Below are 22,730 nucleotides of genomic sequence, written 5' to 3'. Positions count from 1 at the left end.
GCTCTAAGCAAAGACATGATATATTTATTTTTCTACATTTCATTATAGCTCTTTCCCTCACTTTCTGAGAGAGAGAGAAAAGAGGGAGAGAGGGAGAGAGGGAGAGAGAGAGAGAGAGAGAGAGAGAGAGAAAGAAGCATCAATTTGTTCCATTTAGTTGTGAACTCACTGATTGCTTCCCGTACACGCCCTGACTATGGATCCAATCTATGACCTTGGTGTGCCGGGGCGATGCTTTATCTATTAAGCCACCTGGCCAGGGCCAACTTCCTTGAAATTTTGATAATGTCACTTTTTCTACAGTGAATAATTTTAAAAAGAGCAACCTGTGCTTTTGTGATGAACAGTATGTCCACCATACCATAATAACATTCAAGTAAAATAAAGAAATAGATTACTACATAAAAGACTATTTCAAAGATGAAAGATTCCACATTAAACCACAATCACACAAGTGTTATAATCCTTTCACCGGAGTTAGTCTGGGGGACTGACTACTGTTTATTTTGCCAACTATGATGGCAATTCATAATCTATGTATTTTGGGGTTACAGACCTTTCTTTCTCTACAAAAATGAAGATAATATACACAAAGTAATACATGCAAATTAAGGAGATTCATGACCCCACTGGTGCTCCTGAATGTCACCTGAAGAATCTCTAATCTTTATGGCAGGGGTCGGGAACCTTTTTGGCTGAGAGAGCCATGAACGCCACATATTTTAAAATGTAATTCTGTGAGAGCCATACAACAAACCCTGTATGTTATGCATTATCCAATAAAAATTTGGTGTTGTCCCAGAGGACAGCTGTGATTGGCTCCAGCCACCCGCAGCCATGAACATGAGCGGTAGGAAATTAATGGATTGTAATACATGAGAATGTTTTATATTTTTAATGTTATTATTTTTTATTAAAGATTTGTGAGCCAGATGCAGCCGTCAAAAGAGCCACATCTGGCTCACGAGCCATAGGTTCCCGACCCCTGCTCTATGGTATAAGTATGCTGATGTGGGTATGTGGAATGCCACTGACAAGTCAATATTACCAGAGTATTCTCAAACAGGAGAAAAAGCATGGGACTCTGAGATCAAAAGACACCAGGTTCTGTTCCTCATTAGCTATAGGGAACTTGGCCAAGTTACTTAACCCTTTCTAATTTTAGTCTCCTCATTTAAGGTAAGGACAATACCTACAGCAGAGGACTCCTGTAGTAACTGAAGCACAAGTATAAATACCTCACACTCTGGCTCCAAGCGGAATCTCAAATGCTGTTATGTCTTAGCTTCCCCTTCAAGTCTGTTTGACAACTAGTTTTAAAATGTTCTGGGCCCTGGCCAGTTGGCTCAGTGGTAAAGCGTCGGCCTGGCGTGTGGGAGTCCCGGGTTCGACTCCCGGCCAGGGCACACAGGAGAAGCACCCATCTGCTTCTCCACCACTCCCCCTCTCCTTCCTTTCTGTCTCTCTCTTCCCCTCCTGCAGCCAAGGCTCCACTGGAGCAAAGTTTGCCCAGGCGCTGAGGATGGCTCTATGGCCTCTGCCTCAGGCGCTAGAGTGGCTCTGATTGCAGCAGAGCGAAGCCCCAGATGGGCATGCCAGGTGGATCACGGTCGGGCGCATGTGGGAGTCTGTCTGACTGCCTCCCCATTTCCAGCTTTGGAAAAATACAAAAAAAATAAATAAATAAAAATAAAATAAAATTAAAATGTTCTGGACAAGCCTACATAAGAATTCTCTCCAAGAGAGCTGGGGCATTAACTTTGACTTGTTCCCTCCACTCAATTTTGGCTCTTTTTTCCAGTGTAAAGTAACACCTATAGAAAAGAATGTGCTATGGTTTAAAGCAGCAAATATGATTAACACGCTAAGGGAAAGAGACCTCGAATACGTATACAAAGACCACATCTGTGGTCTACAAAAATTGAAGAAACTGCCTGACCAGGCGGTGGTGCAGTGGATAGAGTGTCGGACTGGGATGCGGAGGACCCAGGTTTGAGACCCCAAGGTCGCCAGCTTGAGCGTGGGCTCATCTGGTTTGAGCAAAAGCTCACCAGCTTCAACACAAGGTCGCTGGCTCGAGCAAGGGGTCACTCAGTCTGCTGAAGACCCGTGGTCAAGGCACATATGAGAAAGCAATCAATGAACAACTAAGGTGTCGCAACGCGCAATGAAAAACTAATGATTGATGCTTCTCATCTCTCCGTTCCTGTCTGTCTGTCCCTGTCTATCCCTCTCTCTGACTCTGTCTCTGTAAAAAAAAAAAAGAAAAAAAATTGAAGAAACTGAATTCTAAACACCACACCTTACATGTAAGCAAGAGAAAGAACAACACTGAGCTTGCTCCTGTATGTCCCCTGACCAGGGATGAATCAGGAACGCACATGCTACAGCACAATGCTCCAACCGACTCAGCCATCTGGCCAGGGCTTAATTTTTATTGATTTTTTTTTTTTTTTTGTATTTTTCTGAAGCTGGAAATGGGGAGGCAGTCAGACAGACTCCCACATGCGCCCGACCGGGATCCACCCGGCACGCCCACCAGAGGGTGATGCTCTGCCCATCCGGGGTGTCGCTCTATTGCGACCAGAGCCATTCTAATGCCTGAGGCAGAGGCATGGAGCCATCCCCAGCGCCTGGGCCATCCTTGCTCCAATGGAGCCTTGGCTGCAGAGGGAAAGAGAGAGACAGAGAGGAAGGAGAGGGGGAGGGGTAGAGAAGCAGATGGGCGCTTCTCCTGTGTGCCCTGGCCGGGAATCGAACCCGGGACTTCCGCACGCCAGGCCAACGCTCTACCGCTGAGCCAACCGGCCAGAGCCAATTTTTATTGATTTTTTAAAGAAACAGAAAGAGGAAGGGAGAGAGAGGGGAGGGAGAAGTATTCATTTGTTGTTCCACTCAGTTATGCATTAACTGGTTGCTTCCCGTGTGTGCCCTCACAGGTGATCAAACCTGTAACCTTGTTGTTTCAGGAAGACACTTTTTTTTTTCTTTCTTCAGAGACAAGAGTGAGAGTCAGAGAGAGGGATAGACAGGGACAGACAGGAACGGAGAGATGAGAAGCATCAATCATTAGCTTTTCATTGTGCATTGTAACACCTTAGTTGTTCACTGATTGCTTTCTCATGTGTGCCTTGACAGTGAGCCTTCGGCAGACCGAGTAACCCCTTGCTCGAGCCAGCAACTTTGAGTCCAAGCTGGTAAGCTTTTGCTCAAAGCAGATGAGCCTGCGCTCAAGCTGGTGACCTTGGGGTCTCGAACCTGGGTCCTCGGCATCCCAGGCCAACGCTCTATCCACTGCGCCACCACCTGGTCGGGCCCACTAAACTATGATATTATTAAAATTTTTTTTTTTATTTTTCTGAAGTTGGAAACGGGGAGGCAGTCAGACTCCTGCATGCGCCCCGCTGGGATTCCACCGGCATGCCCACCAGGGGGCAATGCTCTGCCCATCTGGGGCATTGCTCCATTGCAACCAAAGCCATTCTAGCACTTGAGGCAGAGGCCACAGAGCCATCCTCAGTGCCTGGGCCAATTTTGCTCCAATGAAGCCTTGGCTGCAGGAGGGGAAGAGAGACAGAGAGGAAGGAGAGGGGGAGGGGTGGAGAAGCAGATGGGCGCTTCTCCTGTGTGCCCAGGCCGGGAATCGAACCCAGGACTCCTGCATGCCAGGCCGATGCTCTACCACTGAGCCAACTGGCCAGGGCCTCCTCTCTTATTAATTTTTTTAATTATTATTACTTTTTTTTAGGGAGAGGAGGGAGGGAGAGAGAGAGAGAGAAGGAAGGGAAGCACAGGAAGCATCCACTTGTAGTTGCTTCCAGTATGTGCCTTTACTGAGCATACCCAGGGTTTTGAACCAGCTAACTCAGCATTCCAGGTTGATGCTTTAACTATTATTAATTTTTTAAATATTTTTTAAAGATTTGATTTATTCATCTGAGAGGAAGAAGAGAGAGAGACAGACAGAGAAAGAGAGAGAGAGAGAGAGAGAGAGAGAGAGAAGGGAAGAGGAGCAGGGAGCATCAACCCCCATATGTGCCTAGACCGGGCGAGCCCAGGGCTTCAAACCGGCGACCTAAGCATTTCCAGGTTGACACTTTATCCACTGCCCCCCACAGGTCAGGCCCTATTACTAATTTTTGATGAAGGCAGTTTGCTTTTTCTGGATAAAATACTTTCCAAGGACATGAAAGATATTTTATTTTATTTTATTTTTTAAAACAAGGAGTTTTACGCAGAGGATAAGTATAGCTGTTGGAATGGTGGAAAAAACAAAGTATAATCCAGGAGGGCAAATAAATCAAGACCCTTAAATGTCAATGTGGCGGAGTAGAAGTTAAAAGGCAAAGAGGCATATGTGGCAGGAAGTGTGGAGTCAAAATGCAAGCATCTTAAACATCAACTAGAAAAGACTCTCATATTCTTTTTTTTTTTATTTTATTTATTCATTTTTTTTAGAGAGGAGAAAGAAAGAGAGAGAGGAGAGAGAGACAGTGAGAGAGAAGGGGGAGGAGCTGGAAGCATCAACTCCCATATGTGCCTTGACCAGGCAAGCCCAGGGTTTCGAACAGGCAACCTCAGCATTTCCAGGTCGACGCTTTATCCACTGCGCCACCACAGGTCAGGCAAGACTCTCATATTCTTTAACACAGCCTCGAGTAAGAAATATTTTGCCCTGGCAGGTTGGCTCAGTGGATAAAGTGTGCCCCAGCATGCAGAGGTCACTGGTTTAATCATCGGTCAGGCCATGTATAAGAATTCAGTGAATATACAACTAGGTGGAGCAGCTAAGTGAAACGTGTTGATGCTTTTCTCCCTCTCTCTCTCTCTCTCTCTCTCTCTCTCATCCCTCTTCTCAATTAAAGAAAAAAGTATTTCTTAAAGAAATATTTTAACTCACAGCCTAGAAATATATATATATATATATATATATATATATATGAATATGCTTACCTTTACCACATGTACCACACACACATTTTCTATTTTACTCTATCCCACAGAAAAGCGAAAATGCTGGTAGTTAATAAACCAATTTCACAATTCACTTATGGGCAGAAATCAGCAGGATGAAGGACACAGAGCTAGAGTGTTACCACACAGTAAAAGTTAGGAACCTCTTGCCTGAAGTGTTTTTATAATCTCAGTATTTTGCTGAAAGCAAAAAAAGAACTGGAAGGAAGAAAACAATAAAGCACTTATTCTTTTTTTCTTTTCTTTCTTTCTTTTTTGAGAGACAGAGAGATGGATAAACAGAGACAGGGAGGGAGAGAGATGAGAAGCACCAACTCATAGTTATGGCACCTTAGTTGTTCATTGATTGCTTCTCATATGGGCCTTGTGGAGGGGGAGCTCCAGCCAAGCCAGTGACCCCTTGCTCAAGGCAGCAACGCTTGGGCTCAAGTAAGCGGCTATGGGGTCATGTCTATGATCCCACGCTCAGCTGGCCACCTTGGATTCCACTCGAGCCTGGGTCCTCAGTGTCCCAGGCCGAGGTTCTATTCACTGCGCCACTGCCTGGTCAGGCAAAGCACTTTTTTTTTTTCTGAAGTTGGAAACGGGGAGGCAGTCAGACAGACTCCCGCATGCACCCCACTGGGATCCACTCGGCATGCCCACCAGGGGGCGATGCTCTGCCCATCTGGGGCGTTGCTCTGCCGCAACCAGAGCCATTCTAGCTCCTGAGGCAGAGGTCACAGGAGCCATCCTCAACGCCCGGGCAAACTTTGCTCCAATGAAGCCTTGGCTACAGGAGGGGAAGAGAGAGACAGAGAGGAAGGAGAGGGGGAGGAGTGGAGAAGCAGATGCCAGACTCCTGCACATCAGGCCGATGCTCTACCACTGAGCCAATCGGCCAGGGCCCAAAGCACTTATTTATTTATTTTTTTTGTATTTTTCTGAAGCTGGAAACGGGGAGAAACAGTTAGACTCCCGCATGCGCCCTACTGGGATCCATCCAGCATGCCCACCAGGGGGCGTCGCTCTGCCGCGACCAGAGCCACTCTAGCGCCTGGGGCAGAGGCCAAGGAGCCATCCCCAGCGCCCGGGCCATCTTTGCTCCATTGGAGCCTTGGCTGCGGGAGGGGAAGAGAGAGAGAGAGAGGAAGGGGGGGGTGAAGGGGGGGGTGGAGAAGCAAATGGGCGCTTCTCCTATGTGCCCTGGCCGGGAATCGAACCCGGGTTCCCCGCACGCCAGGCCGACGCTCTACCGCTGAGCCAATCGGCCAGGGCCAAAGCACTTATTTTTAAAAAGAGGAATACCATGACCAGGACCAGAGCACTAGCCAGGACTTTTACCTCGCTATTTATGTGCCACAGGCAAACCACTTTCTGGACCTCCCTGAGTAGGAGGTCGTGTGGCTACCCCCGAGGTTCATAAACTTCAAGACTCTTAAGTTACAGAAGCAAAATTAACCCCGGGAAAGAATGAAGTCTTTAACAATACCCATTTGATAGAAAATGCAACCCTGGGATGTGAGGGCGATCTGGCTGCGACATCTGTCACCCCATTGATTGCCAGGGTTGATTCGCTGATCTGGCTGGCTAGGCGGGTGTCCCCTTCCTCCCTCACCACTCCATGTGCGTCCCTCTCGAAGCTGCGCGCTCGGTGGAAGAGGACGACCTTCCCCGCTAGAGAAGACCATTCTTTGGTCAAGGGTATATGAGTAGCTGCGCTCCCCTGCTAGAACCTCCAAACAAGTCTCAAGCTCCATTTGTAAAAGAATGTAGGGTAGTCAAGCTTCCAAGACTTCAGACACATCTAAATGAGGCGCTGCAAGGAAGGAAGGAAGGAAGGAAGGAAGGGAGGGAGGGAGGGAGGGAGGAAGAAAATGCAACCCTGACAGTATCGAAACATCAGCCAGGTGTTCAATTAGGCTTATTGTTTTTTCTTGATTCCTGTGAAAGAAAGCACACCCTGAACAGTTCGACAATCTCCCCACCTGATCAGTTCATTTCAGCACTTACTTTATAAATATCAGGCACCGACACTGTAACCAGGGACAAAGGCAGAGGTGGCCTAGGTCCTCAGACCCGGGGCGGGACTTGCCCTCTAATCCAAAAGGCAAGGCTTGCATATGTTTAGGCGACAACTGCTCCTCCTTGGGCAGCCCACCCCTACCGGCGTGCACCTGGGCGTCAGGTGAAGAGGACGCACACCCCACAGCAGCAAGGTCCCAAGGGGAAGCTCTGGGCAGCGCGCGTGTCGATCTCCAAGAGACACGGGAGCAAGAAGAGGAAATGAGTCCCACCGCCCCTCCGACACGCGTCCTGGGCCGGGCGCAGCAGAAGCAAACCTACTCGGGGTCAGGGCAGCCAGTTCCAGAAGTCGGGGTGGGGATGGGATAAGAGGGCAAGAAACCGGAGAGTCAGCCTGAGAGAGAGAGAGAGAGAGAGAGAGAGAGAGAGAGAGAGAAGGGCGGGGCAGACAGAGAAGAGTTACCATGCCGCCGAGCACTTCGTCCTGGTCGTCGGTGAGCAGCAGCACCACATTGGGCCTTCGCGAGCCCGCCGCTCCCCGGGAGACCCCCCGGGAGACCCCCCGGGAGACCCCCAGGCAGCCTCCCAGCAGAAGCAGCAGCAACGCGAGGCTGTAGGAGGGCAGATGGCGCGGGCTGTGCCGCTGGGGCGCGCCTGGGGCCGGAGGCAGAAGCCGCATGGCGGACAGGGCTCCGGGGGGCAGCCCCGGACGGTGCGTGGGGACGCGCAGCTGGCTGACCAGAGAAGCACCCAAGAACCGCAGGAAGAAAAAGCTGGACGGCGAAGGCCGGGGATCCGGGTCCAGCGTTTTCTCCCCGGCGCGATCACGTGAGCCGCGGACGGGGTGGAGCGCGCCGTAAGTCACGTGGCAGGAGGCCGCGGAGGGGCGGGGCTGCGGACCGAAAGGAAGGCGGCCAGGAGCGGCCAGGAGGGAAACTCGGAAGTGGCCAGGAATGGTGAGGAATTTGGCGCGGGCCAGCCGTAAGCTTAGGCTCCACCCGAGCGCTTGGGGCCGACATTAAAACGGAACAGAGGCCTGAACTGTGGTGGCACAGTGGGATAAAGCGTCGACCTGGAACACTGAGGTTACCGGTTCGAAACCTTGGGCTTGCCTGGTCAAGGCACTTATAGGAGTTGATGCTTCCTGCTCCTACCCCTTCTCTCTCTTTCTCTCTCCCTCTCTCTAAAAATCAATAAAAAAACAAAAACAAAAAAAAAAAAAAACGGAACAGAGATGAAAAGGAGAAGGGAACCAGCCAACAGAAAGTGATTAAGATAAAGGAGGAAAACCACCCACGAGATAGTAAGATCAGCTGGTTGGCAAAGTCTGGGTTTTACCGTATTCAATCCCCAAGCCAAGGCACACCAAGTGAGGACCCTTACATTTAATCGGCTTTAATTTTCTTGGCAACTCAGCTCTTATTTTGGAGCTGTATTCCAGGTCAGCTCTGTTTCTTCCTCAGCTGTTAGTAGTGGTTTCAGTCACCACCAATTTAGTGTATACTGACAGTCTGATATTCCTTGGTGAATTTTCTAAACTTACCCTAGTATTTCTCAGTGAATTTTTTTTTTTTTTCAGAGCCAGAGGGAGAGTCAGAGAGAGGGATAGACAGGGACAGACAGACAGGAACGGAGAGATGAGAAGCATCAATCATCAGTTTTTCCTTGCGACACCTTAGTTGTTCATTGATTGCTTTCTCATTTGTGCCTTGACCACGGGCCTTCAGCAGACTGAGTGACCCCTTGCTGGAGCCAGCGACCTTGGGTCCCAGCTGGTGAGCCTTGCTCAAACCAGATGAGCCCACGGGGTCTGGAACCTGGGTCCTCCGCATCCCAGTTGGACGCTCTATCCATTGCGCCACTGCCTGGGCAGGCATAGTTCTACATTTTTTTTTTTCCTAATTTTTTTAAAATTTTTTTTATTTATTTACTTTTTTAGATTTTATTTATTCATTTTTATTAGAGAGAGAGGGGAGAGATAGAGAGAGGGAGAGATAGAGAGAGAACAGGGGGAGGAGCAGGAAGCATCAGCTCCCATATGTGCCTTGACCAGGCAAGCCCAGGGTTTTGAACCAGCGACCTCAGCATTCCAGGTCGATGCTTTATCCACTGCGCCACCACAGGTCAGGCCCCTAATGTTTTTTGTTTGTTTGTTTGTTTGTTTGTTTTTTGCATTTTTCTGAAGCTGGAAACAGGGAGAGACAGACAGACTCCAGCATGCGCCCGACCGGGATCCACCCAGCACGCCCACCAAGGGGCGATGCTCTGCCCATCCTGGGCGTCGCCATGTTGCGACCAGAGCCACTCTAGTGCCTGAGGCAGAGGCCACAGAGCCATCCCCAGCACCCGGGCCATTTTTGCTCCAATGGAGCCTCGGCTGCGGGAGGGGAAGAGAGAGACAGAGAGGAAGGCGCGGATGGGTGGAGAAGCAAATGGGCGCTTCTCCTGTGTGCCCTGGCCGGGAATCGAACCCGGGTCCTCCGCACACTAGGCCGACGCTCTACCGCTGAGCCAACCGGCCAGGGCCTATGGTTTTTTTGTTTGTTTGTTTGTTTGTTTTAAAGACTTTATTCATTTTAGAGAGAGAGAGAGAGAGAGGGAGAGGGGAGGAGCAGGAAGTTTCAACTCCCCTATGTGCCTTGACCAGGAAAGCCCAGGGTTTTGAACCGGTGACCTCAGCATTCCAGGTTGACACTTTATCCACTGCGCCACCATAGGTCAGGCAGTTCTACATTTTTAAAAATTATTTTTATTTATTTATTCATTTTAGAGGAGAGAGAGAGAGAGAGAGAGAGAGGAGGGGGGGAGGAGCAGGAAGCTTCAACTCCCATATGTGCCTTGACCGGGCAAGCCCAGGGTTTTGAACCGGCGACCTCAACATTCCAGGTCGACGCTTTATCCACTGTGCCACCACAGGTCAGGCCAGTTCTACATTTTTAAAGGGACAAAACCCAAGATTATACCTGAACCATTTATATTTTCAAAACAGACAAGTTAGCAGTAAGAGCCCTGACTGGATTTATGGGTATTCCTTTGCAGGTTTTGGAGGACCTTATGAATGGATCTGGCTACAGGAAGGTCATATGTTCCACCAGCATTTTTTGAAGTTTGAGAATAAAAAAGGACTTGAAATCTGGAGTTATGTCCAGTTAGATTTTGTAAGCTTTCAAGACTTAAGGGCCAAGCCATCAATTCTAGTTTATCATGAGTATTGTTAGCTCAGTTGTATATCCAACAGTCACTTAAATTAGTCCTGTTGGATAATTATTGGATAATGGGAGCAAAAGGGTGTTGAAGGACAAACAGGGTAGTCATTGCAATCAGCAGACATAAGAATCCAAGTACTGTATGTTATCTTGAAATCAGACTGAAGAGCTAGAAAAAGGGCCTGACCTGTGGTGGCGCAGTGGATAAAGCGTTGACCTGGAATGCTGAGGTCGCCGGTTCAAAACCCTGGGCTTGCCCGGTCAAGGCACAAATGGGAGTTGAAGCTTCCTGCTCCTCCCCCCTTCTCTCTCTCTCTCTCTCTCTCTCTCTCTCTCTCTCTCCTCTAAAATGAATAAATAAAAATAATTTTTAAAAAAGCTAGAAAAAGGAAGAATGTTTCTTCAAGAGTTTTGTTCAGTCAAAAAAAAAAGTTATGACAGCAATAAAATCGGTAAATGTAACAAAGGTGTGCAAAGTGAAGAACAAGTGAAAGGGTTGCTGTATGTGGAATCATGTATGACTGACTGTCCTGGTCTGAGATCTTGGGAGAGCTGTCTACATCAGGTACCATCTGCTTCAATCCAAGAATGAAAATTCTAGTGTGGTATTCAGTTGTTCAGAGATTTTCATCTTAAGATCTTCAGGGCCCTGGCAAGTTGGCTCAGTGGATAGAGCATCAGTGCGGTGTATGGACATAGAGGTTTAAAGGGGCTTTCCAGGCTGTGCTTTGGCAAGATTTGGTATTTTTGCTCTACCTGGGAAGTTATCTAAGGAAATGGCTTCCAGTAGTATTATTTTCCCCCATAAAACCATTTTGTCAGCATTCCAGTGAGTTAAGCTGCGTTCATATTGTAATATGTGATGGTGTATGCAATCTGGGAGGAGTAGCTGCTCATTTGAACCTACCCATAAGTTTCTTTTAGGGTCAAATTTACAGCCTTGTTCTAACCATTTCTTTCTATTTTGTCAAACAGCCCAATGCTGTGCTTCCCAATCTGAGACTCCAGATTGAAAGATATATATAGACGGAAAGGAAAGGGATGGGAAAGATACTTCATGAAAAAAAAAAAAAAGAATCTGGGATAGCAATACTTGTATCAGACAAAATAGACTTTAAAACAAAGGCAATGTGCCCTGGCCGGTTGGCTCAGCGGTAGAGTGTCGGCCTGGCGTGCGGGGGACCCGGGTTCGATTCCCGGCCAGGGCACATAGGAGAAGCGCCCATTTGCTTCTCCACCCCCACCCCCTCTCCTTCCTCTCTGTCTCTCTCTTCCCCTCCTGCAGCCAAGGCTCCATTGGAGCAAAGATGGCCCGGGCGCTGGGGATGGCTCCTTGGCCTCTGCCCCAGGCGCTAGAGTGGCTCTGGTTGCGGCAGAGCGACGCCCCGGAGGGGCAGAGCATCGCCCCCTGGTGGGCAGAGCCTCGCCCCTGGTGGGCGTGCCGGGTGGATCCCGGTCAGTCGGGTGCATGCGGGAGTCTGTCTGTCTGTCTCTCCCCATTTCCAGCTTCAGAAAAAATACAAAAATAAAATAAAATAAAATAAAATAAAATAAAATAAAACAAAGGCAATGCTAAGAGACAGAGAAGGACCCAGCAATTAAACTTCTCGGTGTTTATTGAAAGAAAACAAAACTAATCCGAGAAGATACATGCACCCTTATATTCACTGCTACATTATTTACGGTGGTCAAGATATGGAAGCAACCTAGATGTTCAACAGCGGATGAATAACGTTATCTTTTAAATCTCCAGCTATTTCAACCAATAGCATAGGTGCTTCCATTAAGGGCTGAGATGGGATCATTGCTTAGTTTTGTAGTTTTTTTCTAATTGATTATGCAGATAGACTAACTTGGGGATTTCAAAAGAGTCTCAAGGCCTGACCTGTGGTGGTGCAGTGGATAAAGCATCGACCTGGAATGCTGAGGTCGCCGATTCAAAACCCTGGGCTTGCCTGGTCAAGGCACATATAGGAGTTGATGCTTTCTGCTCCACCCCCTTCTCTCTCTCTCTCTCTCTCTGTCTCCCCTCTCTAAAATAAATAAAGTCCTAAAAAATAAAAATTAAAAAAAAAAAAAAAGTCCCAAGTTGGCCAGTTTAACTGTAAATGGTCCTGGGTAATTATAGTCCAGCAAGATAGAAATTTGTAGGATAGGGACTTGTAATTTTAGTATGTACATACAGCAGAAGTCCTAGCAGGTGATTCTTCAACAGCTCTTCCCTTAGAAAGTGGACTTCCCATTTTTCAAGAGTGATTATTCACTAGACAAGTGTTTTAAGTCCCATAGACAAAAAGCCAGCAACAAAGTACAGCTACACAGAGCCTGAACCTCAACCAAGGCAGGTGGTTCAGGTCTAGAACTCACCACAACCAGCTGGAATTCCACATCAATAAAGTGTAAACTGCTAAAGGTGGGAATTTCTGTTTGTTTTGTTTACTGATGTGTGCCCACTACCTAGAACAGTCTCTGTCACATTATAGGTACCCAGTAAATATTTGTCGAATTAATTAACTGAATTAAAGTGAAAACTAGAGATAGGACCAACCAATTACCAACTGTCCTAAGAAAAGTGAATTCCATTAACTAGAACCCTAGAAATAACAAAGAGAAGCCCATTTGTGTATACTACACTACTCCTGCCTGGTGACTGGAAGGATAGAAGAAAGAATGATTGGTCTAATAACATGATTTCAAACTGATCATGACTAAAGATAATAGCTAAAATTAACTATGGTTAGCTATGCTACTGATGATAATCAGTATTTTAATTTGTTTGGCTCTTTAGTTTTAAAATTTAAATAATTATACTACTTATTTTATACCAGATATAAGGTCCAATACTGCATTATGTTTACAAGGAGCTAAGAAGCATCTATCTCAAAGCTGAGTACAATTGCAATCTATGTAAATCTAGTGTAGAAGATACAAACTGTGAATATTTAAATTATTTCCAAACTGGCATCAGGGTCGTGCTGGTAACCTTCTGGCACCCGCTATTTAAAACTACCTTAACAAGCCTGACCTGTGGTGGTGCAGTGGATAAAGCCTTGACCTGGAACGCTGAGGTCGCCAGTTTGAAACCCTGGGCTTGCCTGGTCAAGGCACATATGGGCGTTGATGCTTCCTGCTCCTCCCCACCTTCTCTCTCTCTCTTTTCTCTGAAATAAATAAATAAAATAAAAAAATAAAACTACCTTAACAAGACTCCCAACATTTTTGATAATTGGATAATTTTTTTTTTTTTAGCATATGCAGACACACAAGTAAAGACTGAATTGCTATGAAGAAAGCTTTGATTATTCTTGCAATGGCTGATTTGTAAAATCTGGCAGTTAACCTTTTACTTTAATTCTTCAGGGATTACTTATTCTCGAGTCACGAGAGAATGTAAAAGGTCATGGCTGTGTTTCAGCTTCTCCTCACAGTAGCTTGTTTTTTGCTCTAGATCTGCTGATTACACTTTTTACATGCTTAGAATATAATGAAATCTATTTTCACTTTAATAACTATACATGAAAAAGATTCTTATTTTTCAATTCAAACAGTTGGGATGAGAAGTAAAAACAGGATTCTGGTATTTCTAAAAGCTCATCAGCTTTAGACAGACCTTAGGAAATGCATAGTAATACATAATAGACAGTCAATACATAACAGCTATTAATGTTGAATGGCATTGACATCAAGAAATTTGAATGCTTGCCTGACCTGTGGTGGCGCAGTGGATAAAGTGTCGACCTGGAAATGCTGAGGTTGCCGGTTCGAAACCCTGGGCTTGCCTGGTCAAGGCACATATGGGAGTTGATGCTTCCAGCTCCTCCCCCCTTCTCTCTCTCTGTCTATCCTCTCTCTCTCTCTCTCTCCTCTTTAAAAATGAATAAATAATAAAAAAAAGAAATTTGAATGCTTAAAGGAACTTCAGAGATCTTCTAATCTGACTATGGCTTAATGAATATTTAATTATTACTACACTAGATTTCAAAATAACAGGATATAACCTTTCCTTTGCAATAGTAAAAAGAAAAGTTGTGATTGCTCCCTTCATATCAGCAGGGAACCAAAATTCTGATTTCTCACCTGTACTCAAGTGACATCTTTTGAGAGTGAGGTGCCTTCATGTCAGCACTTGTGTAGCCACTGACAAAGGATAGCTAACAATTAACTAAACTATTTTGTCTAATTCATTGTTTAGTGCTTCTTTTGTGGTGAGTGTTTTCTGGTGAGCATAAATATGTCATACAAAGATCTTCATACTTTGTGCCTGTTCCTATACATCCATTCTGTAAGGCCAGGAACCACCATCGTGGCCATTCACATGCAGGTTTGCATTAGATTCAGACAGATGGTAATGAAACAATGGAGCCAAGAACTGGTGGGTCATCATCTTTAATCCTAGCTTCCACCGGCAGGCAAGTAAAACACACACTGGGCTCCAAAACCCACTCATTCAGTGCTCACAAAGCTACTGACTTATCCGAGTTTCCTAGAATCAAAGGTTTCTAGTTCACCAGTCTTATTCACCTCTGTTTCCCATTTCCTCTCTGCACAAACTCTGCACTAACTGGCTTCTCTTTCAGCATTCTGCCATCTTTGCTGCTTCTCCTGGCCTCCTCCACATGGCCTTTCTCTCCTCTCCTCTCTAATGCTAATCTCAGGAACTGAGAGCGCAAACTCCCGGTCTGCCCCACTTTATAGTGCAGAAATCAAAACCTTTAATCCAATATACAAAATAAGGAAGTCTCTAATACAAAGTCACTTATCTGAGGCATGATGGGATTGCACCACCCCACATCAAAAAGGGTGGGGAAGCCTGACCAGGAGGTGGCGCAGTGGATAGAGCGTCGGACTGGGATGTGGAAGACCCAGGTTCGAGACCCCGAGGTTGCCAGCTTGAGCGCGGGCTCATCTGGTTTGAGCAAAAGCTCACCAGCTTGAGCCCAAGGTCGTTGGCTCCAGCAGGGAGTTACTCAGTCTGCTGAAGACCCACGGTCAAGGCACATATAAGAAAGCAATCAATGAACAACTAAGGTGTTGCAACACGCAACGAAAAACTAATGATTGATGCTTCTCATCTCTCCATTCCTGTCTGTCCCTGTCTATCCCTCTCTCTGACTCTCTCTCTGTCTTTGTATAAAAAATAAATAAAACAATTAAAAAAAAAAAAGGGGTGGGGAAGCCTGACCAGGCGGTGGCGCAGTGGATAGAGCGTTGGACTGGGATGCAGAGGGCCCAGGTTCGAGACCCTGAGGTCGCCAGCTTGAGCGCAGGCTCATCTGGTTTGAGCAAAAGCCTACCAGCTTGGACCCAAGGTCACTGGGTCCAACAAAGGGTTACTCGGTCTGCTGAAGGCCTGCGGTCAAGGCACATATGAAAAAGCAATCAATGAACAACTAAGGTGTTGCAACGTGCAATGAAAAACTAGTGATTGATGATTCTCATCTCTCTCCGTTCCTGTCTGTCTGTCCTTGTCTATCCCTCTCTCTGATTCTCTCTCTCTGTCTCTGTAAAAAATAAATTAAAAAATAAATTTAAAAAAAGATTATAAAAAAAAGGGTGGGGAAGGCTTAGTCCTAAAACCAAGCCCCAGGCTACAAGGATCCTGCCTGCCCACAGCCTGCCCCGAACATACATTAATATTACCTGGTCCACGGGCTTCCATGTGGGCAGAGCCATCTTTAACAAAGTAAGCATAATATATTTTATCTGCCCAACACATCCCGTCCTCTACCCCAGACCTCCCTATTTCCAATCTTCTAGTCATTTTCCTGCCTGGCTCCTCACCAGACATCAATGCCATTCACTACGGCCAATGAGCCCATTTATATTCTAACCTCAAACCACGTCTCATTCCACACACACTGGTCAGATGTACCGACCAAAGCTATAACCATTAGGAGGCTTTTATCTCACCACTGTCATTCAAGGCCAACCCTGAGTGAGGCTGTTGTGCATCTGTGATAGGGGCCTAGTGTTGTGTATGGGACCTCAGTATTGTGTATAGCAGGGGTCCCCAAACTAAGGCCCGTGGGCTGCATGCGGCCCCCTGAGGCCATTTATCCAGCCCCCGCAGCACTTCCAGAAGGAGCACCTCTTTCATTGGTGGTCAGTGAGAGAAGTACATTGACCATCTCAGCCAAAAGCAGGCCCACAGTTCCCATTGAAATACTGGTCAGTTTGTTGATTTAAATTTACTTGTTCTTTATTTTAAATACTGTATTTGTTCCCATTTTGTTTTTTTACTTTAAAATAAGGTATGTGCAGTGTGTATAGGAATTTGTTCATAGTTTTTTTTTTTTGTTTTTTTTTTTCATTTTTCTGAAGCTGGAAACAGGGAGAGACAGTCAGACTCCCGCATGCGCCCGACCGGGATCCACCTGGCACGCCCACCAGGGGCGACGCTCTGCCCACCAGGGGGCGATGCTCTGCCCATCCTGGGCGTCGCCATGTTGCGACCAGAGCCACTCTAGCGCCTGGGGCAGAGGCCACAGAGCCATCCCCAGCGCCCGGGCCATCTTTGCTCCAATGGAGCCTTGGCTGTGGGAGGGGAAGAGAGAGAGAGAGAGAGAGGGAAAGCGCGGCGGAGGGGTGGAGAAGCAAATGGGCACTTCTCCTGTGTGCCCTGGCCGGGAATCGAACCCAGGTCCTCCGCACGCTAGGCCGACGCTCTACCGCTGAGCCAACCGGCCAGGGCCATAGTTTTTTTTTATAGTCTGGCCCTCCAATGGTCTGAAGGATAGTGAACTGGCCCCCTGTGTAAAAAGTTTGGGGACCCCTGGTGTATAGAGAGTTGGACATAAAAAGGAACTTTAAACTTGCTTTTGGTAACTGCTTAGAGTAGAAAATCTCCAATAGTCTGTACAAGAAAGTTAAGCATTAAATGGAGCTTGCCTGTGGCAGTAGCTAAAAGTGAAAAATTTTTACAAGCCCAACTAGTTAGATATCTTGACTTAAATCTTGCCTACAGAGGCAGGATATAGTTTTATGCTTTAGCCTTGCAGCAATTACAGGAAGAACTGTAATCAGCTTTAGAACAAAGAATGCTTTCTACGGAAATGTCAAGAATGTTGTGCATACCTGTTGTAATAGCTATGACATTGTGGTTTATCCCCTTAAATACTGCTCTCTCTCTAGGCTCGGGGCTGTTAATAAAGGCTATTTATTTATTTATTTATTTTAACAGAGACAGAGAGAGTCAGAGAGAGGCATAGATAGGGACAGACAGACAGGAACAGAGAGAGATGAGAAGCATCAATCCTCAGTTTTTTTTTCATTGTGGCACCTTAGTTGTTCATTGATTGCTTTCTCATATGTGCCTTAACCGCGGGCCTTCAGCAGACCGAGTAACCCCCTGCTCAAGCCAACGACCTTGGGTCCAAGCTGGTGAGCATTTTGCTCAAGCCAGATGAGCCCACACTCAAGCTGGCGACCTCAGGGTCTCGAACCTGGGTCTTCCACATCCCAGTCCAATGCTCTATCCACTGCGCCACTGCCTGGTCAGGCAATTAAGGCTCTTTAAATTTATAATCAGTTTGGGCTCCGATCAGTAATTGCTCACGTTTCGTCCAGAACAGGTCTGCCAGAGTGTGTGGCCCATGCAGAAGAGTTATTTGTGTCATAGGCTGGACCTGCCACCAGGACAGACATTGAGATGTGACCTCTGCAGTTGCACAAAGCCTCACTCTCAGAAGGTCCCATATTTGGCTTAATGCTTCGTTGTCATCATCTTGAAATTATTAACAATCTATTTTTTTTTTTTTGAGAGAGAGAGAGCCAGGGAGAGAAAGAGACAGCAACATCGAGCCACTCCTCTGTCTTCCCTGACTGGGTAATCGAGCTGGCAACCTCCATGCCCTGGGATAATGCTCCAACTAACCTACCTATTGGCTGGGGCTTAATTTTTACTTAATTTTAGAGAGTCAGAGAAGGGAAGGAAGAAGTGGGGGGAGGGAAGCATTCATTTGTTGTTCCACTCAGTTGTGCAATTTTTGGTTGCTTGCCATGTGTGCCCTCACCGGGTATTAAACCCACAACCTTGTTGTTTTGGGATGACGAGCCAGGGCCAACACTTTCATCTTTTGACCTTGTAGTTTATAAGTGAAGTCCACTGATATGGAACATAAGCAGGAGCAGAGGAGATAAGCCAGGCCAGGAGACGGAGCAGGTAGCAGCCAGACATCAAGCAACTGTCACATGCACATGCCTCAGGGCAGTTCAGGGACCTTTGGGACCTCAAGGCAAAGACCACTCAGGTTGCTGGCAGCAACAGCAGAGAAGAGCAGTGGAGAAGCAGCAGGGGTGGCTACAGCAGTCAGAAAAAAAGGGGGCTCTGCATGATACCAGTGCTGAGGCCTCTGTGGGGGACTGGCTTGCCTGTCTGTTCCCAAATCCCATCTTTGCAACATTTGCATAAATTTTTGAAAGCTGGGGTACTACCACAGCTTTAAGGCAATAAACTTTGTCAGTAAACTACTACTAGAAAAAGGCACACAGATGAACATTGTAATAAAGCATATCAGAGAATTATTAGAATTCTTCAGAGTTTTAAAACTTCTACAACATGGCAAATGAAATATCCATAAGCTTAGAAATAAAATTAAATTAAAAGATCATCACATTTGATGGAAAAAATATTATTTTTATATGAAGCTCCAGAAAAATGAATTATTAACAATGAAAACAAGTTAAAATTAATTTTCCTTGTGATTGAAGATGCCATGACAGAATGCATAAACAGGCACTTTGAATTATATAGAAGTTTGAAGCCACTTGAACTTTCTTGTACTCCCTTCACAAGTTACAGAAAATATTACAGTGTAATATTACAGCACTTACAATTTTATAATTGCAAAATTATACTTTATGATTTACGTTGAAAATTAAATTCATATCTAAATAAAACTGATCTGTAGGAAGAGTTAATTTCACTTGAAAAATTGTTCCACAGGAGCCTGACCAGGCGGTGGCGCAGTGGATAGAGCGTCGGACTGGGATGCGGAAGTACCCAGGTTTGAGACTCCGAGGTCGCGCGCGGGCTCATCTGGCTTGAGCAAAGAGCTCGCCAGCTTGGACCCAAGGTCGCTGGCTCCAGCAAGGGGTTACTCGGTCTGCTGAAGGCCCACGGTCAAGGCACATGTGAGAAAGCAATCAATGAACAACTAAGAAGTCGCAATGCGCAACGAGAAACTGATGATTGATGCTTCTCATCTCTCTCTGTTCCTGTCTGTCTGTCCCTGTCTATCTCTGCCTCTGTAAAAAAAAAAAAAAAAATTGTTCCACAGGAATCACCAACCCTACATGTGCTAAAATATTTATTTTTAAATAATCTATCAAGGCCCTGGCTGGGTTGCTCAGTGGATAGAGCATTGGCCCAGCATATGGACATCCTGGGTTCAATCACCTGTCATGGCACAACTGAGAAGCAACCATCTGCTTCTCTTCCCCTCCCTTTCCCCCTTCTCTTTATCTCTTCCCTTCTAGTAGCCAGTGGCTCAATTGGTTTGAGACTTGGCCCCAGAGGGGGGTTGTCAGGTGGATCACAGGGCACAAGCAGGAGTCTATCTCCCCACCTCTCAAAAAAAAAATCTGTCAAAAATGTATCCCATTGTTATACAGCCTATAAAATGCCCTAAACATCTCCAGTAACAATTAAATTGGAAGAAAGATCCTCCGCAAAATTAAATATTATAAAAAATAATTGGCAATCATACATTTGCCAAGAGCAACTAACATTGCTTTCAATTATATCAATTAAAAATGAAGTTGCTAAAAGTGTACATTCTGATGGTCTGAGAAATAAATTTGCAGGCAAGCAAGCCAGAAAAATCATGTGATTAATCAAGACATTACATTAGTAAGGTATCATTATTTTTGTATTATATAAATTATAACATATACACACACACACACACACTCAATAGTTTTATCTTTTTTTTGTGACAGAGAGGGACAGACAGACAGGAAGGGAATGAGATGAGAAGCATCAATTCTTCGTTGCTGCTCCTTAGTTGTTCATTGATTGCTTTCTCATATGTGCCTTGATTGGGGGAGCTACAGCAGAGTGAGTGACCCCTTGTTCAAGCCAGTGACCTTGGGCTCAAGCCAGCAACCTTAAGCTTCAAGCCAGTGAGTGACTTTTGGGCTCAAGCCAGCAAGCGACCATGGGGTCATGTCTATGATCCTACGCTCAAGATAGCGACCTTGCACTCAAGCTGGTGAGCCTGTGTTCAAGCCTGCAACCTTGGGGTTTCAAACCTGGGTCCTCGGAGGCAGAGTCCGACTCCTGTATGCTCATAGACAGAGATCCACCAGACAAGCCCACTAGGGAGCGATGCTCTGCCTATCTGAGGTGTTGCTCCATTGCTCAGCAACCAATCTCTTATTAGCACCTGAGGAGGAGGCCATGAAGATATTCTCAGTGCATGGGGCCAACTTGCTCCAATCAAGCCATGGCTGTAGGAGGAGGAGAAGGTGGAGGAGGAAAGAGAGAGAGAGAGAGAGAGAGGTGTGAGAGGGGGAGGGGTGGAGAAGCAGATGGTCACTCCTACTGTGTGCCCTGACTGGGAATTGAACCCAGGACATCCACACACCACTGAGCCAACCAGCCAGGACCAACTGTACCTCAATGTAAAAAATAGTATTTTATAGAGTTAAAGTGATATAGTGGTCTACCTGAATCATTGCCAGCTAGAAGCAGCGGTCATTGGGACTTGGACATGAGCTGCAAAGTATAGAATGGTGACAACAATTCCAGTGCCATGCGGACTTTTCCTGTGGGGAACTTTCCTGGACTCCTGCTCCCTGTGACAGCTCCTAACAGACTGAACTGTGGTTGGGTTGCATTTTTCAGGGATTTGGCATGGTGATGGGGCCAACTTGGACTTGGTGAACATGTTAAGGACACTACTCTTTTATGGATTCTTGCTGTATTGGCCAAGAGTTTGCTTAAAGGCTTTTAATCACTGTAAAAAAAAAAATAGAGGACTGGATGAAGAAGATGGGGCACATATACACCATGGTATACTATTCAGCTAGGAGAAATGATGACATCGGATCACTTACAGCGGAATGGTGGAGTCTTGGTAGCATTGTGCGGGGTGAAATAAGCGAATCAGAAAAAAACAGGAACTGCAGGATTCCATACATTGGTGGGACATAAAAGTGAGACTAAGAGGCATGGACAGGAGTGTGGTGGTTACGGGGGGTGGAGGGAGGGAAGGAGGGAGAGGGGGAGGGGGAGGGGTACAGAGAGAACTGGATGGAGGGTGGCAGAGGACGATCTCTCTTCAGGTGATGGATATGCAACAGAACTAAATGACAAGATAACCTGGAAATGTTTTCTTTGAATGTATGTACCCTGATTTATTGATGTCACCCCATTAAAATAAAAATTTATTAAAAAAAAAAAGACAAAAAAGTGATATAGTGCTCGGGCTCCATTTAAAAAGAACAGTGCCTGATACAAAAAAACCCCCACAAAAACACTCAAAATGCTGACAATTATTATTTTTATTTATTTATTTGACAGTCTAGATAAGTTTATTATCATTCAAATATTTCATACAAAAAGGAACATAGCAGTTGGGTCAGGGTTTATTTAAAAATAAAAAAAATGCAGGTTTGTACAAATTGCTCTATTTACAAGGGGGAACAGGCTCTCCCCCTATTTTTATTTATTTACTTAAAGTGAGAGCAGGGGAGGCAGAGAGACAGACTCCTACATGAGTCCCCACCCAGGCAAGTCCCCTATGGGGCAATGCTCTGCCCAACTGGGGTGTTGCTCACTGCTCCGCAACCAAGCTGTTTTTAGTGCCTGAGGCAGAGGCCATGGAGCTAACACCCTGGAATGGAGCCTGTCTGCGGAAGTGGGGGGGAGGGAGAGGAAGCAGATGGTTGCTTCTTCTGTGTTCCCTGATGGGGAATCCAACCGAGGACATCCACACCTCATGGATGCTCTACCACTGAGCCAACCGGCCAGGGTGGACAATCACTATTTTTTTTTTTTTTAGAGACAGAGAGTGAGTCAGAGAGAGGGATAGACAGGGACACACAGACAGGAACGGAGAGAGATGAGAAGCATCAATCATTATTTTTCATTGCGCGTTGCAACACCTTAGTTGTTCATTGATTGCTTTCTCATATGTGCCTTGACCGCGGGCCTTCAGCAGACCAAGTTACCCATTGCTGGAGCCAGCGACCTTGGATTCAAGCTGGTGGGTTTTTTGCTCAAACTAGATGAGCCCGCGCTCAAGCTGGCGACCTCGGGGTCTCGAACCTGGGTCTTCTGCATCCTAGTCCAACGCTCTATCCACTGCGCCACCGCCTGGTCAGGCTGGACAATTACTATTAAATTTGCAAATTACCTACAGTGGAGTGGTGCCTCTAAGTTATTCTGTTGAGAACTACTATAAACATACATCTCTTAGTATATCATGTTGACTTTTCTGCTGGAATCGGCTAGGTCAATTTATCAGTTTGGTCATCTAATGCTCATTTGTTAAACCCTCATTCTCTATTAGGTCTTGTGCCAGGGAATTAGTTGACCTTAAT

General features: G+C 46.1%; 2 protein-coding genes across 2 annotated transcripts in view; one reads left to right on the top strand and one right to left on the bottom strand.

The window, feature by feature from the left end:
• GNS (glucosamine (N-acetyl)-6-sulfatase) overlaps positions 1-7,825 on the bottom strand; it is a 65,632-nt gene extending 57,807 nt beyond the window's left edge. The window contains exon 1 of the mRNA XM_066258371.1: positions 7,442-7,825. Coding sequence (XP_066114468.1) covers positions 7,442-7,657 — 216 coding nt within the window. The 5' untranslated portion in view covers positions 7,658-7,825. The remainder of the gene's footprint in view (positions 1-7,441) is intronic.
• A 34-nt stretch (positions 7,826-7,859) lies between these two features.
• TBC1D30 (TBC1 domain family member 30) overlaps positions 7,860-22,730 on the top strand; it is a 148,251-nt gene continuing 133,380 nt past the window's right edge. The window contains exon 1 of the mRNA XM_066258370.1: positions 7,860-7,934. The gene's annotated coding sequence lies outside the window, so the exon portion shown is untranslated. The remainder of the gene's footprint in view (positions 7,935-22,730) is intronic.

This window comes from Saccopteryx bilineata, chromosome 2 (assembly GCF_036850765.1).
Source record: "Saccopteryx bilineata isolate mSacBil1 chromosome 2, mSacBil1_pri_phased_curated, whole genome shotgun sequence".
In the NCBI taxonomy this organism is placed as follows: domain Eukaryota; kingdom Metazoa; phylum Chordata; class Mammalia; order Chiroptera; family Emballonuridae; genus Saccopteryx; species Saccopteryx bilineata.
Note: the sequence above shows the minus strand (reverse complement) of the source record. Positions and strands in the feature narration are given on the sequence as shown.